The sequence below is a fragment of the Delphinapterus leucas genome, chromosome 21 (assembly GCF_059928025.1).
Source record: "Delphinapterus leucas isolate spDelLeu-1000000601 "Yukka" chromosome 21, BTC_Dleu_Yukka2, whole genome shotgun sequence".
In the NCBI taxonomy this organism is placed as follows: domain Eukaryota; kingdom Metazoa; phylum Chordata; class Mammalia; order Artiodactyla; family Monodontidae; genus Delphinapterus; species Delphinapterus leucas.
In genome coordinates, this window is record NC_143149.1 from 23,617,058 (window position 1) to 23,638,197 (window position 21,140).

Sequence of the window (21,140 nt, forward strand, 5' to 3'; positions counted from 1 at the left end):
TCACCGACTTAGGCACATACGTCCCACTTTCTGTAGAAATAGAAATGAGACTGGCCTACCGAGTCCGACTTACATTCTTACAGGTCAATATCAAAACCAGTAATCACAGGGGCTTCCCTGGTGGCGCAGTGGTTGGGAGTCCGCCTGCCGATGCAGGGGATACGGGTTCGTGCCCCGGTTTGGGAAGATCCCACATGCCGCGGAGCAGCTGGGCCCGTGAGCCATGGCCGCTGAGCCTGCGCGTCCGGAGCCTGTACTCCGTAACGGGAGAGGCCACAACAGTGAGAGGCCCGCGTACCGCAAAAAAAAAAACACAGTAATCACAAAAGAAAGAAAAGAAACAAGAGATAAATGTAAAGGCTATGTCTGGTCAGATTTGGTTCTCTGGCAGAGAACAGCTTCTTCTCAAAGTTCAAAACCTGGCATGCTCACCTTGATTAGATTATTCTGATAGATGGTGTTTAGGCGGCTCACGTAGGCATCCCGCTTTTCCTTTATAACCCTGCAATGAAACCGGAGTCAGTACTGAGGATCTGGACTCTCCTCTTTCAGTTGTAACTAGGGCCTCTGACCCTGAACACCTCGGAGCAGAGAATCAGACTGTCCATAAGAGCCCTGGGAGTGAGTGTCTCTAAAGACAGGCACACCTTCCCCTGTGTCCGTCTGCGTTCCGTATGTGCAGAACCCTTATTCTACTCTTTGGAGAATGTTCACTTGGCACGCAAGGTTCATAAATTTCTTTCTGCAAAGAAGGCAAGGAGAGCTGCTTTGGCACAGTGCCTAGTATATGGTGGCCACTCATTATTTGCTCAATAAATGAATGAATATGCTAAAATTAAAAAAAAAATTTATGGCTAGAAAAGTTCATGGCAGGGAATTCCCCTGGTGGTCCAGTGGTTAGGACTCCATACTTCCACTGCAGGGGGCTCAGGTTCGATCCCTGGTTGGGAACTAAGATCCTGCATGCCGCAAGGCGTGGCCAAAAAAAAAAAAAAAAAGTTTATGGCAGTTCCTTTAGAAGTTAAACACGGGGGATTAAGAGGTACAAACTATTACGTATAAAATAAATAAGCTACAAAAATATATTGGACAGCACAGGAAATATAGCCAATGTTTTATAATAACTCTAAATGGAGTAAAACCTTTAAAAGGTGTGAATCACTATGTTGTACATCTGAAACGTACATAATATTGTATATCAACTATACCTCAATTAAAAAAATAAATAAAAGGTATAAAACTTCAAAAATAGTTAAATATAAATTGCCATATGACCCAGCAATTCCACTTCTAGGGATAGTCCCAAAACAACTGAAAACAGGGACTTGTAGACCAATATTCATAGCATCATTATTCACAATAGACGAGAGATGCAAAAAGCCTAGGAGTCCATTGAAGGATGAATAAAGAAACAAAGTGTGGTATATAAATATTAGGGAGCAGCATTCAGCCTTAAAAAGCAATGAAATTCTGACACATACCACAGCATGGACGAATTCTAAAAGTGCTACGCTAAGTGAAATATGCCAGGCATAAAAGGACAGATGTTGTATAAGGTACCTAGAATAGTCACATTCATAGAGACAGAAAACAGAATAGAGATACCAGGGGTTTGGAGCAAGGGAAGACTGTTTAACAGGTACACTGTTTCTGTTTGGCATGGTGGAAATCTGGAAATGGATGTTGGTGATGGTTGCACATATAAATATACCTAATGCCACTGAATTGACAACTTTAAAAGGGCTAAAATGAACCTTTCATGTTGTGTTGTGTATTTTAAAACCACTTTATTGATGTATGACTGACATACAAAAAGCTGTACATATTTAATGTATCAACTTGATGAGTTTAGAGATAAGTATATGCACAAGTAAGTCATCACTGCAATCAATGCCAAAAACATATCCTTTACCTCCAAAAGTTTATGTTATATACATTTTGCCACAATAATACACCCTCAAAAAATTTATGGCTTACTTCACTATGAAAGAAAAAATGTACGTTTGTAAACAGAGCCCTCTCAGCGTTTACACTTACCGCCAGCTGAATTTACCCTCACAGCTTTGAAAGCCATAATCAACGTGGTCATGCATGAATTCAGAGTGGACAGCTGTGTTCCACATTACCTATAAAAAAAAGTACCCAAGACAGTAGTGCATGAGTCCAGAGAAAAAAGAGAAATTTTTTTCTACAGAAAGGTAACTATATAATAGTAGATAAAGATACTGACCTTTAACTTACAAACAAAACTAAACATTTTAAAAGAGAAACTTCAGAAATATGACCAGATAGATTTCATAGTGAGACTTCTGAAATGTTGGGGGAAATTAATTCTACTGTTGAATTCCAGTTTATATACTCTGTAAAAGCAGAATATTATGTCTCACAGTTCTTCCATTCAAATTTACTACTGCTTACATTCATTTTAAGTTTCAAATTTCTTTAAGCCTTGCCTTCTGTGCTCAATTTAAGAAATAGAATTGCATCTGTAACTTTAAGATTTAGAAGGAAACTATTAGATAAAATTGAGCACTGGAAACTTTAAGAAAATGGATTCCTATTAACTACAAACGTGTCCCTGTAAGGATATATGTAATCAGACATGTGGAACTCAAAGGTTAGCTGCGTCTCCTGTGGGATGTAGCCTGTAATCTGTAAACCAACTGATCATCATGAGAACTGAATTGAAATTGGCATCCAGAACTCTAGATGACAAACTACCATCTTCTTTGTCAGACACGCCAGAGACATGACTTTTATTTATTTATTTATTTTTGGCTGTCTTGGGTCTTCCTTGCTGTGCGCAGGCTTCTCACTGCAGTGCCTTCTCTTGTTGAGGAGCACAGGCTCTAGGCGTGCGGGCTTCAGTAGTCATGGCACACGGGCTCAGTAGCTGTGGCTTGGGGGCTCTAGAGCGCAGGCTCAGTAGTTGTAACACACGGGCTTAGTTGCTCTGTGGCATGTGGGATCTTCCCGGACCGGGGCTCGAACCCGTGTCCCCTGCATTGGCAGGCGGATTCTTAACCACTGCGCCACCAGGGAAGTCCCACGACTTTTGACAAGCCTTTGATTCCTTCTTTGTACCTTCCTCCCTTTATGCCTAAAGAAGAATAAATTGATGACTGTGCTGGATTCTTTTAACTGAGGTGCAATTCTATCAACTGCTTACCACAATGGTATCCAAATACTGTCCTCAGAAACATCATTCAAGCAACTTGAGAAATGCAATTTTAGAGTGGCCAGGAGATACCCAACGTCACAGGCTATATGATTTTAACTTGGATAATTTATAGGGAAATAGATTTCTGTTTAAAAACAAAAACTACTAACATCAAAATAAAACAAAAAACCCATGACAATCTTGACACGTCTTTCCAGGAGAAAAACTATTCTTGTCTCTCTGGGAAAAATTGATTCAGAGATGCCCTGGAGCAGGTGAAAGACCAGATGGCTTGAGGCAAACACCTCACTCCGTGCAAAGTCACCCAGGTTCCATGTAGTTAACCAGAGCCACATGTAGGAGGGACATCCATCCATCTGCCACCATCATCTACTTGGTCTTGGTCATATCAGCACTTGGGCTTACAGTGGGGTATAAACTTTTTTATTTCCTGGCTGGATCTTCTATTGAGAAAAAGTTATCCCCTGCAGATGGACAGTGCTTTTCTTTTACACCATGACTATAAACATTTTGTTGGTCTTTGTTCCTTCTAGACCATCAGAAGCTTGAGACCAGACACTGTGTTCCATTCCTGGTTATCTCCCCTCTGTGTTCCCACAGGGACTTTGTCACTATGGGAACTTAACCACAAGGTTCATGGCCAGGATGAATTTCCTTTGTATATATGATGCAATTAGTATACAGGAGCTAGTATTTCTGTGGTTATCTCTCCAGCAGCCCCTCCCTCCTTTCTTCCTGGCTGAAAATGCCACTCACTTGCCCATTCTCCCCTGCAGGGGTAGCTCATCCTGGCCAGGAGAATCTAAAGCAATCTGCAGGGGCAGTGCTGGGTGAGGACACCCTGCCTGGAGGTCCACGAGCCATCCTGTGGCCATGAGGGGGCAGGGGTTACCACTGACCATACACCTAGGATACCAGAGTGGAAAGATGGAGAGAAGCCAGGGTTCTTTCAGATATCCTTAAGTGCTAAGCCAGTCTCAGAAGCTGCCTATCTCCAGGCCTCTTTATTTCTTCCTCCAGGCTTCTTAATAAATGACATTTAAAAATACAAATAAAAACTATCCTATCGAGCTTCCCTGGTGGCACAGTGGTTGAGAATCTGACTGCCAACGCAGGGGACACAGGTTCGAGCCCTGGTCTGGGAAGATCCCACATGCCGCGGAGCAACTGGGCCCGTGAGCCACAACTACTGAGCCTGCGCATCTGGAGCCTGTGCTCCGCAACAAGAGAGGCCGCGATAGTGAGAGGCCCGCGCACCGCGATGAAGAGTGGCCCCCACTTGCCACAACTAGAGAAAGCTCTCACACAGAAACGAAGACCCAATGCAGCCAGATAAATAAATTAATTAATTAAGTAAATTAAAAAAAAAACTATCCTATTGTTTAAGCCCTTTTAGTAGCTTTCTCAGTTATTTTTTGCAGCAAGAATTTTAACTGGCACATTTGAAAACATCCTTACTCTGATCATGATTTACCAAATATGTCAAAGGAGTGTGGAAGGAAGGAGAAGTAAAAGTTCTACCTTTTTGGGTACACATCCAACATTCACCTAGAAAAAAAATAAAAAGCACATATTTTAAGATTATTAAACTCAAATCATCAAACAAACATGCAGGAGATGAATCCCAAGCATCAACCTAGGAGACTTCCTTGAGTTCTAAGTCACACTCTACAGCTACTTCCTTTTTTCTATTAGAGTTGGAAAACATAGGAACATTACTTTCCTTGTATGAGGAGGCAGAGAATTTTACTTATGAGTATTTTCTCAAGAAAAGCAGTTGAGGGCTTCCCTGGTGGCGCAGTGGTTGAGAGTCCGCCTGCCGATGCAGGGGACACGGGTTCGTGCCCCGGTCCCGGAGGATCTCACATGCCGCGGAGCGGCTGGGCCCGTGAGCCGTGGCTGCTGAGCCTGCGTGTCTGGAGCCTGTGCTCCGCAGCGGGAGAGGCCACAACAGTGAGAGGTCTGCGTACCGCAAAAAAAAAAAAAAAAAAAAAGCAGTTGAGAAGAGACGAGGAGGAGGGGGAGGGGAGGGGAGGGGGAGGGGAGGGGGAGGGGAGGGGGAGGGGAGGGGGAGGGGAGGGGGAGGGGAGGGGGAGGGGAGGGGGAGGGGAGGGGGAGGGGGAAGGGGAGGGGAGGGGGAGGGGGAAGGGGAGGGGAGGGGGAGGGGGAGGGGGAGAGGAGGGGGAGGGGGAGGGGGAGGGGGAGGGGGGAGGGGGAGGGGGAGGGGGAGGGGAGGGGGAGGGGGAGGGGAGGGGGAGGGGGAGGGGGAGGGGGAGGGGGAGGGGGAGGGGGAAGGGGAGGGGAGGGGGAGGGGAGGGGGAGGGGGAAGGGGAGGGGAGGGGGAGGGGGGAGGGGGAGGGGGAGGGGGAGGGGAGGGGGAGGGGGAGGGGGAGAGGAGGGGGAGGGGGAGGGGGAGGGGAGGGGGAGGGGGAGGGGGAGGGGAGGGGGAGGGGGAGGGGAGGGGGAGGGGGAGGGGAGGGGGAGGGGAGAAAGGAGGGAGGGAGGGAGGACAATTCCATTTCCGGGGGAGGGGGATGCTCTGCAGGGATGGTAATTGGTCAGGAGGTGGCCAAAGCCTGAGCTTGCACAGGTCCAAAGGAACAAAGCAGAGAGAAACAGCAGCACGGAGGTGAGAGGACCCACCAGCTGAATAAAGGCAACTGAACCATTTGAGCAACTGTCCTAAAGGATTTCTGGGAAACTTACCATGGCCTATGCTGGGTAAAACACCCAGAATGTCCCCTTTGAGAAAATCTCTAGTGGAAAACTACATTATTTTTCAAGATCAAAGGACAACTGATGAATCAAGCAGTCAAGTTCATCCATGCTATTATCTAGCCAGCTAGCTATTGATCTATCTCCATGCTTATATACTTGTTAGAGATAGACACAAACTTGACTCAGCCTTCTGGCAGCCTACACACAAAGGAAAACACAAGTAGTTGTAAGATTTCACGTAAAAATTAGACAGTTGTTTAAGAAAGTAAGTATTCATACCCCTTAGACTAGAAAAAAATTCCTTGCAACAGTCCTTGTAAACTGTGATGTATATGTTTATACACACATTTTTGTTTACATCTGTTTTTTCCTTTTGATCGCATCCTAAAATAACTTGGAAAAAAATTGTGGTTAAGAGTAACACTAATTAGAATTTAGACAATGACATTGTACTGTAATTATGTAATATGATAAATATCGCTACATGGGCGATATTACAACCTATAAATGTATCAGAGTAACACACTGTACGCCTTAAACTTACACAATGTTACATGTCAAACTTATACAATTAAAAAATATTTTTTTAAAGAGTAAGGCTGATTAAAATTGCACATACCATTTGGCACATACCATTAGAACTGAGCAATTCTAAATTTAGGAATTTATTACACAGAAAGAGTCACATGTTATGTTCAAGCATCCAAAGATACATGTATAAGGATGTTCCCTGTAGTGCTGTCACAGTGAATAACTGGACACAAGTTAACTACCCAACAGTACGGAAGCATTATTACAGGGAAATTATTGTACACTGAGCCTATGGAATACTCTGCAGCCATTTAAAAGGACACAGTAGATTTCTATTTACTGTTACAGAAGGTGTTCTTAGGGTATTAGGTGACAAAAAGAAAGCTGCAGAACAATTTGTTCTGCATGTTCCAATCTGCATTATATATAATTGCAAATGTACACATACATTTAAACAGTTTGAGCAAATATTCCATGTTCTTAGCAGTCATCTCTGGGGAGGGAGAAAACGTTCATATTTTACTCTAAATACTTTTTATAATGTCATTCATTACTGTATAATTCATTTAGACCAAGAAATAAACCAAAATGATTTTATCTGGGTAGTGGAATTTAGATGGGTGATTCTTTGATCTCTCTTGTCTATTTTCAATATTTTTTTATAATACAATTATTTTTCTTTTATATGGAAACAAATGCCTTCTAGACATAACTTATGTCAGGTGCCTGTAAGCTCTGCTGATCATGACCATAAGGAAAGAGGTGGGCTCTCTTGGTGTCCAAAGAACACAGGTCTGGTGCCAAGTGTATGACTAACGTTAATTTTTTAGAAGTTTCTGAACTTTTTAACTTGCGACCATTCATTCATTCAGAAGTACTGATGAAGTGCTCACTCATTGCTGTCAGGCATTATGCAAATCAGAGCACTCAGTGGATATGGTCCCTGCTCTCATGGAGCCCACGGTCCTGACCTCGGAGAGGTGCTCAGCCTATCCAAGATGCTGGCTCAAGAGACAGCAGCAGAATCAGCCACATTCCCTAAAATTGCCAAGTCTTCAGCCAGAAATCAGAGGAAGAAGGTGGTAGAAAATTGTGAGCTTCGGGGGCTGGAGAATCTGTATTCCAGCACAGCACACTTTGGGTCCGGGGGCTATGGCTGAATGGAAGCCCTTGACCTTGAAGCACTCCTCCTATTTTGGCAGTTCCTAGTGATAGGCCTCCAGGGTTTCCGACGGGTTTCAGAAACCTCGAACACTTCAGCGCAACACAACTGATTATCAGATGGCTCTTTGACTTGGAAGGGAAGAAAAGAACAATTGGTTACCTACAAAGCTGGGGAAGCCGGGGTGGAGAGCTCTGTGCAGTCCTGTTCAAGCCTCCGTCTCGTTCTCCAGCTGAGGTTGCTTTAGGTTGTCAGAAAGAGAGCTCGGGCATAGAGTCAGACAGACAAGAGTTTGAATCCTTCACTTCCTGGAAGTTGGTGGGTAGCTTTCTAAACCCCTCTGAGCTCAATTTCCCATTCCATAGAATAGGAATGATAATACTTACATTCCAGAGATTTTGCGAAGATCAGAGATAATGTATGTAAAGCACCTCTTTTCTAATTCATGATAGGTGTGGTGATGCCACTGACCCCTCTGAATTATTCCTGCAGTCTGCCAGCTCCCCATGGGTACAAAAGCCGTATGGCAAACAGAGGAGATAAATTCCCCGGTGGCCGGCTCCCTTTCAGAAACAGATCAACAGATGGCAAAGAAAGCTTGCCTTCCAGAATGGGGCACTAGGGTCACGGGTTGTCAGGGCTCTGACCTCCCAGGAGTGCACACAGCTAAGACCTGCAGCATACCATGCTTTCCACCTGGCAAATCCCCCTGCAGAGCCCGCATTCTCTAGGTGGGCACTCACCAACAATAAGCCATAGGAACAGAGACAACCCAGTGCCAGAGAGACTCCTGCAGCTCTGCCTCCCTCTGCAAACTGATGGTCCATCTCTGAGAACTCCCTCTTCCAATCTAGTGCTCAGAATCCTTCTGTTCCGTGGGCCTGCCAGCACCGGCTCACAGTGAGGACGGGGGCCTCTCCAAACAGGGAAAGAACACGTGAGGAGTCTGATGGTACCTGTGGCAAAATTCAGAGGTTCTCCACTTCCCTAGGGCTGGCGCTCTTACCTTCAATTCTGCCCAGATAAGTAAAAACCGCACACTGCCCATGTCACTGGTTAATTTATAACCTCACCTGTCAAGAATGTCACCTGTGCTTAAGCAATAGGAAGCTTCCTTCCTCTGGTTTCCCCCTTTCTGTTTCCCATCACAGAGTTGCCTAATGGTTCCTATCAAGTTCAGGACTGATATGAGGAAGGAGCACTTAGAAGATGACCAGTCATCATTCACTAAGCAAAACAGTATTGGTTCATCAACACATTCTTTCAGATTGTGCAAGACACTGTTCTAGGGGCTCGGTATTGCTGACCAGAACAGATAAAGACCCCTGTATTTATCAGCTTTACACCAACAGTTATCAAGCAAGATGCTGTCTGGACACCACTTGCCCATGTCCTTTCACAATTCTGACACTAACTCTGATGTGTGTTTTATTTCTCCACACAATCAAGCAATTAACTCAATTCTGACACTATCTACCTGGAGACAGCATTAGATCCCAAAGGTGAAGGGCTCAGTCCTACAAGACTGTCCTATCCCCCCCGCCCCTAATTCAGTCACCAACCACAAGTCCAGGTTGTCAGCTGTGCTTCTGAGCGACCGGCTATAGACCCAAGGTTCCAAAGACCCCTTCCCCTTTCTTGGGTTTGATTAATGTGCTAGAGTGGCTCGCAGAACTCAGAGAAACATGTGATGAAACATTTTACTTACTAGATTACCAGTTTATTATAAAAAGTTATAATGTAACTCAAGAACAGCCCAATGGAAGAGATGTACAGGGCAAGGTACGTGGGAAGGGGTGTGGAGCTTCCGTGTCCTCTCTGGGCATACAGGCCACCCTCCCAAAACCCCATGTGCTCACCAACCCAGAAGCTCTCTGAACTCTGTCCTTTCGGTTTTCTATGAAGGCTTCGTTACATAGGCACGGCTGACTAAATCATTGGCCACTGGTGACGGTCAACCTCCAGACACTGTCCTCGCCTTGCCAAGGGCAGGGGGTTAAGGCTGACGTTCCAACCCTCTATCACATGGCTGGCTCCTCTACCAACCAGCCCCCATTTGATGTTCTTTCCAGAAGACACCTCATTAACACAAACTCAGGTGTGGTTCAATATCCAGACACCCTTACCCCTCAGCATGTAGTAAATTCCAAGGGTTCCAGGAACTCTGTGCTAGAAATGGGTACAAAGACCAAATACATATTTCTTATTATAAATCCAATATCACACTCTGGCACGTATTAAACATTCAACATCCATGTCTTTACCTTCAAATTTCAGATAAAGGTTAGCCCAGGAAGGCATCTACCTTGAAAAAGAGAGAAAGAAAGAGGGAGGGAGCAAGGAAGGGGAGAGAGAGAGAGGAAGGGAGGGAGAGAGAGGGAGGGAGAGAGAAAGAAAGAGAGAGAGAGAAAGAAAGAAAGAAAGAAAGAAAGAGAAAGGAAGGAAGGAAGGGAGAAAGAAAGGGACAAAGAAAGAAAGAAGGAGAAAGTATTCTGTGTAAGGCAGAATCTAAAGTAAGAAAATGAGCTGATACAATATTCAAATGTTAGAACTAAAATTATTTTGGTTCAATTCTTATTTCAGCAGAACTTTAGATGAATGTGAAATCTCCAGTCCCAGGGATCAAACTTCAATGAACTCTTACTCTGGGGCAACCGGGGAGACCCAGACACAGCTACAAGAGTGTCAGTTCTGACACAGCTCTGGAGTGTCAGTTTTCTCTACCACCTGACACCCACTGAGTGATATCTGGCCCCAAATCTCTTGCTTCCCCCGCTCAAAAGAAAAAGGATCTGGGATCCCATATCCTATTTAATATCTCATGTTGTAACACCCAATGAATAAATGGTTACTAATTATGACTGTTTGAAATCCACTTACAAACGCGGAAGGTCATTAGAATTTCTGTAAAATTCCTTTAATTCCACTCTACCAGAAAAATTCTCTGCTGCTACTTGTTCAAGGTACCTTTCGCAAAGAAACAGCAACTCTGAGGGATCAAGAGGAAGTCTTTCCTTTTCTGGCCCTGCAGATTTAGTGGGTCCTGAGGCAGACGGCAAAGCAGTATTACTAAGACTGATGCAAAAGATTAAACAATCAGTAAGGTAAATCACATACATACACTCATATGTATAAAATGGGTAACTAATACGAACCTGCTGTATAAAAAAATAAATAAAATAAAATTCAAAAAAAAAATAAGGTAAATCAAAAGACAAATTTCAATAATTGGATTTGCCTGCTTGAACTAACCCTACCCTTTCTGATCACTCCTTTCTTTGGCATTTATGAACACAGGCGTGCCGCATTTTATGAAACTCTCAACCCAGGAAACAAATTAGGATTCTTTTCTGGTTTTGAGGGATCCTTGTCAATACTGAAGGAACTAATGGCAGGGCTCCTTAAACTGAGATCTCCTTTTAGTAAATGTCCATTTAAAAATTCACGTTCAAATAGAAGGGACTTTCACTTCTATATTAACTTTTTACAATGAGCCAGTATTACTGAGAAGAAAATGAAAAACATTTTTGAAGCTGCTGTAGTACATGAAGTATATGTGGTTTAGCACATTCAGGTGAACTTGGTTCTGTAATCCCCAAACATTTCTGAAAACAGTCCTTACTTAATGCTGCTCCTTGTTTATGAGGAACAAAAGGAATGAAAATCACGACAATCATTACAATAATGATAATCTCAGTTCCCCAGCACCGTTTTCCTTCCAAGTCAAACCCATAAACGACATCCACTCTTGTCTGCTCATCTTTGTTCAGACTTTTCGATTTATGAACAAAATATCACCAGACTGACACAGGCTATCAACTTTTTACTTGCTAATACCTACTTTAAAACATACAACTCTTTACTATCATGCTCATTTCATATAAGAAAGGATGTTTTAACACCAAACGACATTGCCTTAAAATACTATATTGAACTTTATGAATAAAACCATTACACTGTCAAAAAACATTAAAAAAAATAAAAATGCATGTTCAACCTTGGAACAGCATACTAATATAAGTGAAATAAGCTAGTCACAGAAAGACAGATATTACGTGATTCCACTTATATGAGGTATCTAAAATAGTCAAATTCATAGGATCAAACAGGGAACAGTGGTTGTCAGGGACTGGGGGGGTAGGGAGTGGGAGAGGGCAATGGGGATTTACTAATCAATGGGCCCCAAATCTCAGGTAAGCAGGATGAGTAAGTTCTAGAGATCTGCTGTACAACGTTGTACCTACAGTCAACGATACTGTACTGTATGCTTCAAAATTTGTTAACAGGGTAGATTTCGAGTTAAGTATTCTTACCATTAAAAAAAAAGAAGAAGAAAAGCATGTTCAGCCTACTGGGGATACAGACACTATAATACCAAAGTACACGCTATCACCTCCAAGTTAGTTTCTGATTTACATGTCGCTGAGTAGTTGTTTTCGGCCTAGATGAATACAAACAACCCACCAAGTGGCCTGTTTCTCAGGCCTCTTCCAAAGCCCCCGCTCCTCCTGCTGGCCTCTCCAACTGGTGTGTACAGCACAGCTCACTGTGACATTAATGATCAAGAAGGCTTTTGCTAGGTACAAACTTCCAGTTATAAAACAAACAACTTGGGCTTCCCTGGTGGCGCAGTGGTTGAGAGTCCGCCTGCCGATGCAGGGGACGCGGGTTCGTGCCCCGGTCCGGAAAAATCCCACATGCCGCGGAGCGGCTGGGCCCGTGAGCCATGGCCGCTGAGCCTGTGCGTCCAGAGCCTGTGCTCCGCAACGGGAGAGGCCTCAACAGTAAGAGGCCCGCGTACCGCCCAAAAAACAAGTCACGGGGATGTAACGTACAGCACGGTGACTATTGTTAATAACACTGATGTATTCCATAGATGTATTTTTTATTGAATGACATCACTTCTATGTGGAATCTAAGAATTACAACAAACTAATGAGTACAACAAAAAAGAAGCAGACTCATAGGTGCAGAGAACAAACTAGTAGTTACCAGTGGGGAGGGAGAGAGGGGGACCATAGGGGGAGGGAAGTGGGAGGTACAAACTATTGGGTGTAAGATAGGCTCAAGGATGTATTGTACAACATGGGGAATAGAGTCAATATTTTGTAATAACTGTAAATGGAAAGTAATTTTTTTTAATGATATAAAAATTTTTAAATGAAAAAATAAGACACTAAATTTTAATAATAAAGATTCACATTCATAAAAATACTTTATGTGCAAGCAAAAATGTTCACTTAAAAGAAGATCATTATATCAATACTTTGCAGTTTACACGGCTTGTCACTATTTTTTTAATAGATCTTTATTGGAGTATAATTGCTTCACAATACTGCATTAGTTTCTGTTGCACACCAAAGTGAATCAGCCATATGCATACATATGTCCCCATATCCCCTCCCTCTTAACCCTCCCTCCCACCCTCCCTTACCCACCCCTCTAGGTCATCACAAAGCACCGAGCCGATCTCCCTGTGCTATGCTGATGCTTCCCACTATCCAACTATTTTACATTCGGTAGTGTATATATGTCGATGCTACTCTCACTTGGTCCCAGCTTCCCCCTCTCACCTCGTGTCCTCAAGTCCATTCTCTATGTCTACATCTTTATTCCTCCTCTGCAACGAGGTTCATCAGTACCCGTTTTTTTTTTTAGATTCCATATATATGTGTTAGAATACGGTATTTGTTTTTCTCTTTCTGACTTACTTCACGCTGTATGACAGACTCTAGATCCATCCACCTCGCTACAAATAACTCAATTTCGTTTCTTTTTACAGCTGAGTAGTATTCCATTATATATATGTACCACATCTGCTTTATCCATTCATCTGCTGATGGACACTTAGGTTGCTTCCATGTCCTGGCTATTGTAAATAGTGCTGCAATGAACATTGTGGTACATGACTCTTGTTTGAATTATGGTTTTCTCAGGGTATATGCCCAGTAGCGGGATTGCTGGGTCGTATGGTAGTTCTATTTTTAGTTTTTTAAGGAACCTCCGTAGTGTTTTCCATAGTGGCTGTATCAATTTACATTCCCACCAATAGTGCAGGAAGGTTCCCTTTTCACCACACCCTTTCTAACATTTATTGTTTCTAGATTTTTTGATAGTATCCATTCTGATAGTGTGAGGTGATACCTCATTGTAGTTCTGATTTGCATTTCTCTAATAATAAGTGATGTTGAGCATCTTTTCATGCGCCTCTTGGCCATCTGTATGTCTTCCTTGGTGAAATGTCTATTTAGGTCTTCTGCCCATTTTTTCATTGGATTGTTTATTTTTTTGATGATGAGCTGTTTGTATATTTTGGAGATTAATCCTTTGTCTGTTGGCTCATTTGCAAATATTTTCTCCCATTTTGAGGGTTGTCTTTTTGTCTTGTTTATGGTTTCCTTTGCTGTGCAAAAGCTTTTAAGTTTAATTAAGTCCTATTTGTTTATTTTTGTTTTTATTTCCGTTACTCTAGGAAGTGGGTCAAAAAAGATCTTGCTGTGGTTTATGTCAGAGTGTTTTTCCTATGTTTTCCCCTAAGAGTTTTATAGTGTCTCGTCCTACATTTAGGTCTTTAATCCATTTGGAGTTTATTTTTGTGTATGGTGTTAGGAAGTGTTCTAATTTCATTCTTTTACATGTAGCTGTCCATAAAAGCTGCTAAGAGGGCAGATCTTAAAAGTTCTCATCACAAGAAAAACTCGTAACTATGTATGGTGGCAGATGCTAACTACATTTAAGGTGGTGATCATTTCCCAATATATACAAATAACGAATTATTATGTGTACACCTCAAAGTAATACAATGTTATGTGTCAATTATACTGCAACTTAGGAAAAGAAAGGTTTTGTCTGGTGATCAGTCCTTATTAGTAAGAGCTGTACGCCTGTACCACAAGAAGTGGGTCAGTCTTTACCACAGAATCAGTACAGGCAGAAAGAACACTGGAACACATGCTCCTACAGGCCTGGGGCAAAGGGAATAGTAAGTCAGAAGGAACTTTTTCCTCAACCTGACTCTTCCCGTATCTACATGGGCAGAGAACTGAACCGCCCTGAATAGCAGAGACAAAGCTCCCAGAAGGCTCTAATTCACCTTGGCTTTGGGCCATCTGTGCATTTCTTCTTGGTTTGCACTTGATCATGAGAAGCATTGTACCAGCAGACCTTGGAGATATTGCAGATTCAGTTCCAGACCACCGAAATAAAGTGAATATCGTAGGAGTCACACCATTTTTTTGGTTTCCCAGTGCATATAAAAGTTATGTTTAGGGACTTCCCTGGTGGCGCAGCGGTTAAGGCTCCGCCTGCCAATGCAGGGGACACGGGTTCAAGCTCTGGTCTGGGAAGATCCCACATGGCGTGGAGCAACTGGGCCCGTGAGCCACAACTACTGAGCCTGTGCGTCTGGAGCCTGTGCTCTGCCACAAGAGGCCGCAATAGTGAGAGGCCTGCGCACCGCGATGAAGAGGGGCCCCCGCTTGCCGCAACTGGAGAAAGCCCTCGCACAGAAATGAAGACCCAACACAGCCAAAATTAATTAATTAATTAATTAATAAAAAGTTTGAAATATTGCAAGAATTACAAAAATGTGACAAAGAGACATGAATGAGCAAATACTGTTGGAAAAATGGTGCCAACAGGTGTGCTCACCGCAGGGTTGCTGCAAACCTGCAGTTTGTAAAAAAAAAAAAAAAAAGCAGAACCTGCAAAGTGCTAGGAGTTATGCCTATATTTACCTTTTTGGAGACTCCCAAAAACTGAACTTGAAAATTAACTCATGTATTTTTCTGCTCTCAGAAATTACTTAATCGCAGTAGGCACTAAAAGATTATTTTTAATTGAATCCTAGAAAAACAGATGATTTCTTTCAGTTTCCCTTTTTTAATGCCTAACCTAGTACTATTATAATTTTTTGCCTGATCCAGAAAAATAAAGAGTAATTTAAGAGTGGAATCTGGGCCTTCCCTGGTGGTGCAGTGGTTACGAATCTGCCTGCCAAGGCAGGGGACACGGGTTCGAGCCCTGGTCTGGGAAGATCCCACATGCCGCGGAGCAACTAAGCCCGTGCGCCACAACTACTGAGCCCACGTGCCACAACTACTGAAGCCCGCGTGCCTAGAGCCCGTTCTCCACAATAAGAGAAGCCACTGCAATGAGAAGCCTGCGCACCGCAACAAAGAGTAGCCCCCGCTCACCACAACTAGAGAAAGCCCGCATGCAGCAATGAAGACCCAACACAGCCAAAAATTAAAAAAAAAAGAGTGGAATCATGTTGGAGACTTCCCTGGCAGTCCAGTGGTTAAGACTCCATGCTTCCACTGAATGGAGCGCAGGTTTGATCCCTGGTCGGGGAACTAAGATCCCACATGCTGCACGCGATGTGGCCAAAAAAAAAAAAAAGAGTGGAATGTTATTAGAGCTACACCTGCCTCTTGACCTAGTTTACCCATCAGAAGTTTAGTAGCAGTACTGGCTCTCATTGCTTATTTCACTCTGAACTTGAGGGGATCAGAATATGCCACCCCAAAACATGCTCCTTTGACATAAAAATTATTTTGAGGTGAAGACAATTAAGAAACAGCAGACACAGGAGGAACTCTGCTCTCCCCCTTTCTACCTAAAAGCAAAGCTTAAATTTCCCTTTATGAAGGTGTTTCCCACCCTTATCCTGTACCAGCAGCAGAAAAACCCTTATCACTGGAGATGGAAAGGTAGCACTGAGATGAATCTGCACAAAAAAACCTTATTAAAGTAACCCTTATCTTCCATTAGTTTCCCCCCATATATTTACCTTCCCACAATTTACCGCCTCTAGAAGCCCAAGCCCCCTTTCCTCTGTCTAGTCACTTTTCCACAATTTGTCACCCTTTGTTAAGTTGGCATTAAGCTCCCAGGCCTAAGAGTTCCTTTTTTTCTCACTTCTTTTCTGTGACACTCATGTGTGCATATGAAATAAACCTTCTCTCCCATAATCTGTCCATTTTCTGTTTAATTTGCAGGCCCCAGCTACTGAACATAAATGGGAAGAGAGAAAGTTTTTCCTCCCCTAACACAATACAGAGCAAAGTCATTTCATACCTGAGTTTCTTAACAGTTTAAAGTGATAAACTCCATCAAAGAAAAGTGAACTCTCAGGTACACCAACACAGGTCACTCATCTTGAAAATACCTGTTTGCTCGGAAGGGACCTACTCCATTGTATCACAGAAGAGAAAAAAAAAAAAGCATTCCGGAAAAGGAAAACTGAGGAGGAGTCAGGAGATCAAGGCAAACAGTCACACCATATAGACCCCCATGGAAGGCTCTTACTCCAGAAGCATGAAATTATGAAACAAGGAAATGAATGACTCTAGGCCCAAACTCATTACCATCTGATGCCCACAACTGTGCAGGGTTCTCCAGATTCATTCTAATGCTTCCACAGGGTTAAAGTCTTCACACAGTTCCTGCTCCCCATGAAACCCCTGGCGCTGAGTTGGGCTCAGGTACACCAGAATCAGAATGGGGCTCTTTAAAAATACACCTGCTGGGGCTTCACTCCAGACCTACTAGATCAGGAGCTCTGAAGTGGAGACCCACCTAGTAGATAAGTGCTTTTAAAGTAAATAATGACTGTTTCCTAAGAGGCAGAAGTAGGAAGGTTCCTCGCCTGTAGCTGAGAAGAATGCTTAAAAATGTTCATCAAATCATAAATTACTCCACACAATTACACAGAAGGCATGGTTTGGCTGCTAATTAACACAGCTAATAACCTATGCTAATTCCATAGGTTATTCTACACTTGGTTTGTTTTCAACCACATTTTAATTGACATTCAATTTGCTCCTTGGTAAAAATGAGGGTCCAGGGCTGGAACAATGCTTCTAAATTCCTATAAGGATTTGTGTAAGTTGGATCCTTAATGAAATGAAAGCAATGGGGCCCATGCTCCGTTTTTATAAAGCTAAAAGTATTCAATTTAAAGGACAGTCAGGACTTCCCTGGCAGTCCAGTGGTTAGGACTCTCTGCTTCCACTGCAGGGGACACGGGTTTGATCCTGGTGGAGGAACTAAGATCCTGCAAGCTGCGTGGCAGCCCCCACCACAAAAAAAAGAGTTAAATAAATAAAGGGCTATCCCTTACTTGAAATTATAAGCTTCCTACTTTTAATCAAAAAATCGTTCTTGATAAAAATGATAGTGATAGAAGAATTTTTTTAATGGTCATTACTCTAAAAAAAATTAAGTCAGCAAGCTTATGTAAGTGCTTCCTATTAAAAAACAAACAAACAAAAAACAACTATAGTCAGACTGGATTAGTAGATCTCCAAAATCACTTCCAACTCCATCAGTCCATGAGTCTAAGTTTTCATGGAGGAAGGCTAAAAACAAAAACTTGTATCCACAGCAACTTAAAAATTTTACCAAGCTTTAGAATTAAGATGCATTAATTAACATTTAGAAAAAAAAAAAACCTGGTTGGAGAGTCAACAGTAAAGAAACTTCTGACTTTCCCAAGGGACATTTCTCAATGGTATCTCCAGTACAAAGCCACTTTTATTGTGTCACTCTCCCGCTCAGAGCCCTTCCACAGTTCACTGTGCTTCCAGAAACTCTACCTTTTTACTACCACCTAACCATCAGCTTTATAGGAGACGCCCTCTGCTCCAGTCAATTTTTTTTTTTTTTTTTTTTGCGGTACGCAGGCCTCTCACCGCTGTTGGCCTCTCCCGCTGCGGAGCCCAGGCTCCGGACGCGCAGGCTCAGCGGCCATGGCTCACGGGCCCAGCCGCTCCGCGGCACGTGGGGTCCTCCCGGACCGGGTCACGAATCCACGTCCCCTGCATCGGCAGGCGGACTCTCAACCACTGTGCCACCAGGGAAGCCCTCCAGTCAAATTTGATTACACAACATACCTTGCTTCTGTGCCTCTGCCCCTGACCTACCCTGTCAAAAAATGATATTCATCCAGTTCAAGTTCACAAAGATACTATCTCCATCCCAAAACTATCCAATGTGCCCAAGCAGAAGTGATAATTACACTCTTCTCTCAACTACCATAACAGCAATTAACATAGACCCCCTCACTCTGGGGTTGACTGTCTACATTTTGCTTCCCCCCCACCTTATCGCAAATTCCTTGAGGGAAGGGACCTTTGTCTTACAAATGTTGGTATCTACCCTTTTACCTCAACCAGCCCCAATCAAACACTTAGCACTTACATTAGAGGAGAAGTGAAGACAGCAACAAATGAAATGTGCTTCAGAATGCCTCAATTTTCCCTAACACCTGTTTGGAAATCCCTGCACTAAGAAGTTTATTAATGCATCTGTGGATAACCCAGATAACTAGAATACTGAGACAAATCTAAGCAGGTCTTATCAGTTGGTTTTCTCTTCTCTGATATTCTAAGGCATACTACATCCTTCCTTGAATTCAAAACCAAAAGGCAGTTTGAGAAGAGCCCAAATGGAATGAAATAAAAATATTAAATAGGGGATTTACCCCAAGAGATCAATGCTTACTAAAAATTAAAAGTTGCAGCATAATGAGATAAGCAAGGCCAGGCACTCCATAAGGAAGCAGTAAATGGTTGACTCCTAAGCTGTCCTTTATTTGCCCTCGGAAGTAGTTGATCTCTTAAAGCATTCACGTTTCTAAACAGGAACCTAAAAATGGCGTGAGCCCCTCCTTGATTAATACCAGTGGAACCAGGCAACGATGAAGGCTGCCACAAGCTGATTATGACACACATGGCGAAGGAGGAAAACAGAAAAGTAGAGAGGGACAAAGATGAGCAGTTATCAAGTGTTGTCACCAGTTGCCCGGGGGGCCTCTTAGTGGCACCCCTCCATCTGCTTTCTGCAGAGCCAGACTTCTCCTAAGAGTCTGTCTAGACTAAGGTGTCAAGGTGCAAGTTGATAATTAACAGGGATTTTTCCTTTCCTCGTTCCCGCTTCCGTTTTGAACTTAAAAAGTGAGCACGGGACACTGGAGACAGCCCTTTCACAGCTGTTAATTTTGAGTTTCATTCACATACGGTTATTGAGCAAGCTCTTTGTTAAGGCGATGAGAGTTTGCAAACATATGAACCCATTTCTGCCCTTAAGGAGTTCCCAGTGTAGTGTAATTTAAGCATCCCTCTTCAAAGGAACTTCGAGAACTCCATGCCCAAGCCCAGGTTACACTCGGATACAACATTTTAATACTAACAGCAAGTACCTCGCCCAAGTCTTGTGACAGAAGAGCCCACACCAATAACTTGGGAACTAAACTTATTTTTTAAAGTAATAGTTCCTGAATCGCAGGATTTACAACCCTCTTTTGGGGGTAGGTAGTTTTAAAATCCCTCCAAAACAAAACAAAAGGTCTGTAAAGTCATTTAACGATAAATCCTACATCAATGTCAACTGTAGTTGGTGATTCTCAACCTTGGCTGCAATTAAGAATCACCCAAAGCCGAGGCTGCACCCAGGCAGCAGAATTTTTTCAACTCCTCAGGTGATTCCAATGTGCAGCCAACAGTGAGAACCGCTGCTGAAAATTCTGCCCTTGAAACTGAAGGGAGAGGACCGGGATCCTAATTCAGTGACACGGGCTCCATCCTCCCTTCCCCTCTCCCCACAGAGGCTCAGACCAGCTGCAACTATTCTAGATGCAGTTTTATGTTTCATGGATCTGGTGATGAGATCGAGCATGGAACCCTTCCACCTTGAGGAGTGAGGATGCAGGAAAGTTATGTTAGATTTCACCATCTCCGGCCAGCGTTATTATGATACCTGCGCTGGAACAGACGCAGGCTCAGCTTCGGGGTCCGCGGAAAAGCCCCTTTACACTTGTCTCATCAAACCCCGCTGGGATCCTAACTCCGACCCGCGTGGGAAAGCGGACAGCGCAGAGCTGGGGGCCCATCCTCAGGGAGTCGGGGGAGGTCGCACTAGGCAAGGGCACAGGCTGTTCCTGCAGAGAGAGGCTGAGACAAAGCGGGACGGCGGGACGCGGCGCTGCAGGAACCCAGGCATGAAGAGAAGCGCCGGGAGCGAGCGGGTACTCACGCAAGTGCCGCCCAGCTTGTGGCTCTCCACCACGGCGGCCCGGGCGCCCAGCTCGGCCGCCCGGCGCGCGCTGGCCAACCCGCCCGAGCCGCCCCCGATCACCAGGTAGTCGTAGCAGGCCGCGACGCCTGCGGCGGGCGGCGGGCACGAAGACTGCGGCCCGTGCCTAAACGCCATGGCGCGGGAGAAGGCGCAGGCAGCCCGGGCCCAAGGTGGCGCGTAGCCGGAGAAGGTGCGCGCCGCCTGCCTCCAGCCGAGCCCCTCGCTCGCGCTCAGAGTCCGGGCCGGCAGGGCCATGCACGCGGAAGTGCGCGCCGCTGGGGTGCGGCCCGTGGGCGGGCCCGGGGAAGGAGGAGGGTGCGCGGGGGCCGGCGCAGCCTCACGGTGACTAAGCACTCAGCCGGCGCGCGGCGGCGTGCGGGGCGGGCTGGCGATGGGGCTACACGGCTTGGCCGGACCGGGGCAGGGGGAGTCGCCCCACTCCGTCCCGCTGTGCGCGAGCCAGCCCGCCCT

At 44.3% G+C, this 21,140-nt stretch overlaps 1 protein-coding gene across 3 annotated transcripts in view; it reads right to left on the reverse strand.

Annotated features, from left to right (window-relative positions):
- GSR (glutathione-disulfide reductase) overlaps positions 1 to 20,939 on the reverse strand; it is a 46,023-nt gene extending 25,084 nt beyond the window's left edge. For 2 of the 3 annotated variants that reach the window (XM_089903703.1, XM_022571145.3), the window contains exons 1-4: positions 20,628 to 20,939; positions 4,703 to 4,729; positions 2,038 to 2,126; positions 433 to 502 (exon numbers count right to left, since the gene is read on the reverse strand). In XM_089903703.1, coding sequence (XP_089759829.1) covers positions 433 to 502; positions 2,038 to 2,126; positions 4,703 to 4,729; positions 20,628 to 20,924 — 483 coding nt within the window. In that variant the 5' untranslated portion in view covers positions 20,925 to 20,939. The remainder of the gene's footprint in view (positions 1 to 432; positions 503 to 2,037; positions 2,127 to 4,702; positions 4,730 to 20,627) is intronic. The other variant, XM_089903702.1, reaches the window with a different exon arrangement.
- Positions 20,940 to 21,140: the final 201 nt, after the last annotated feature.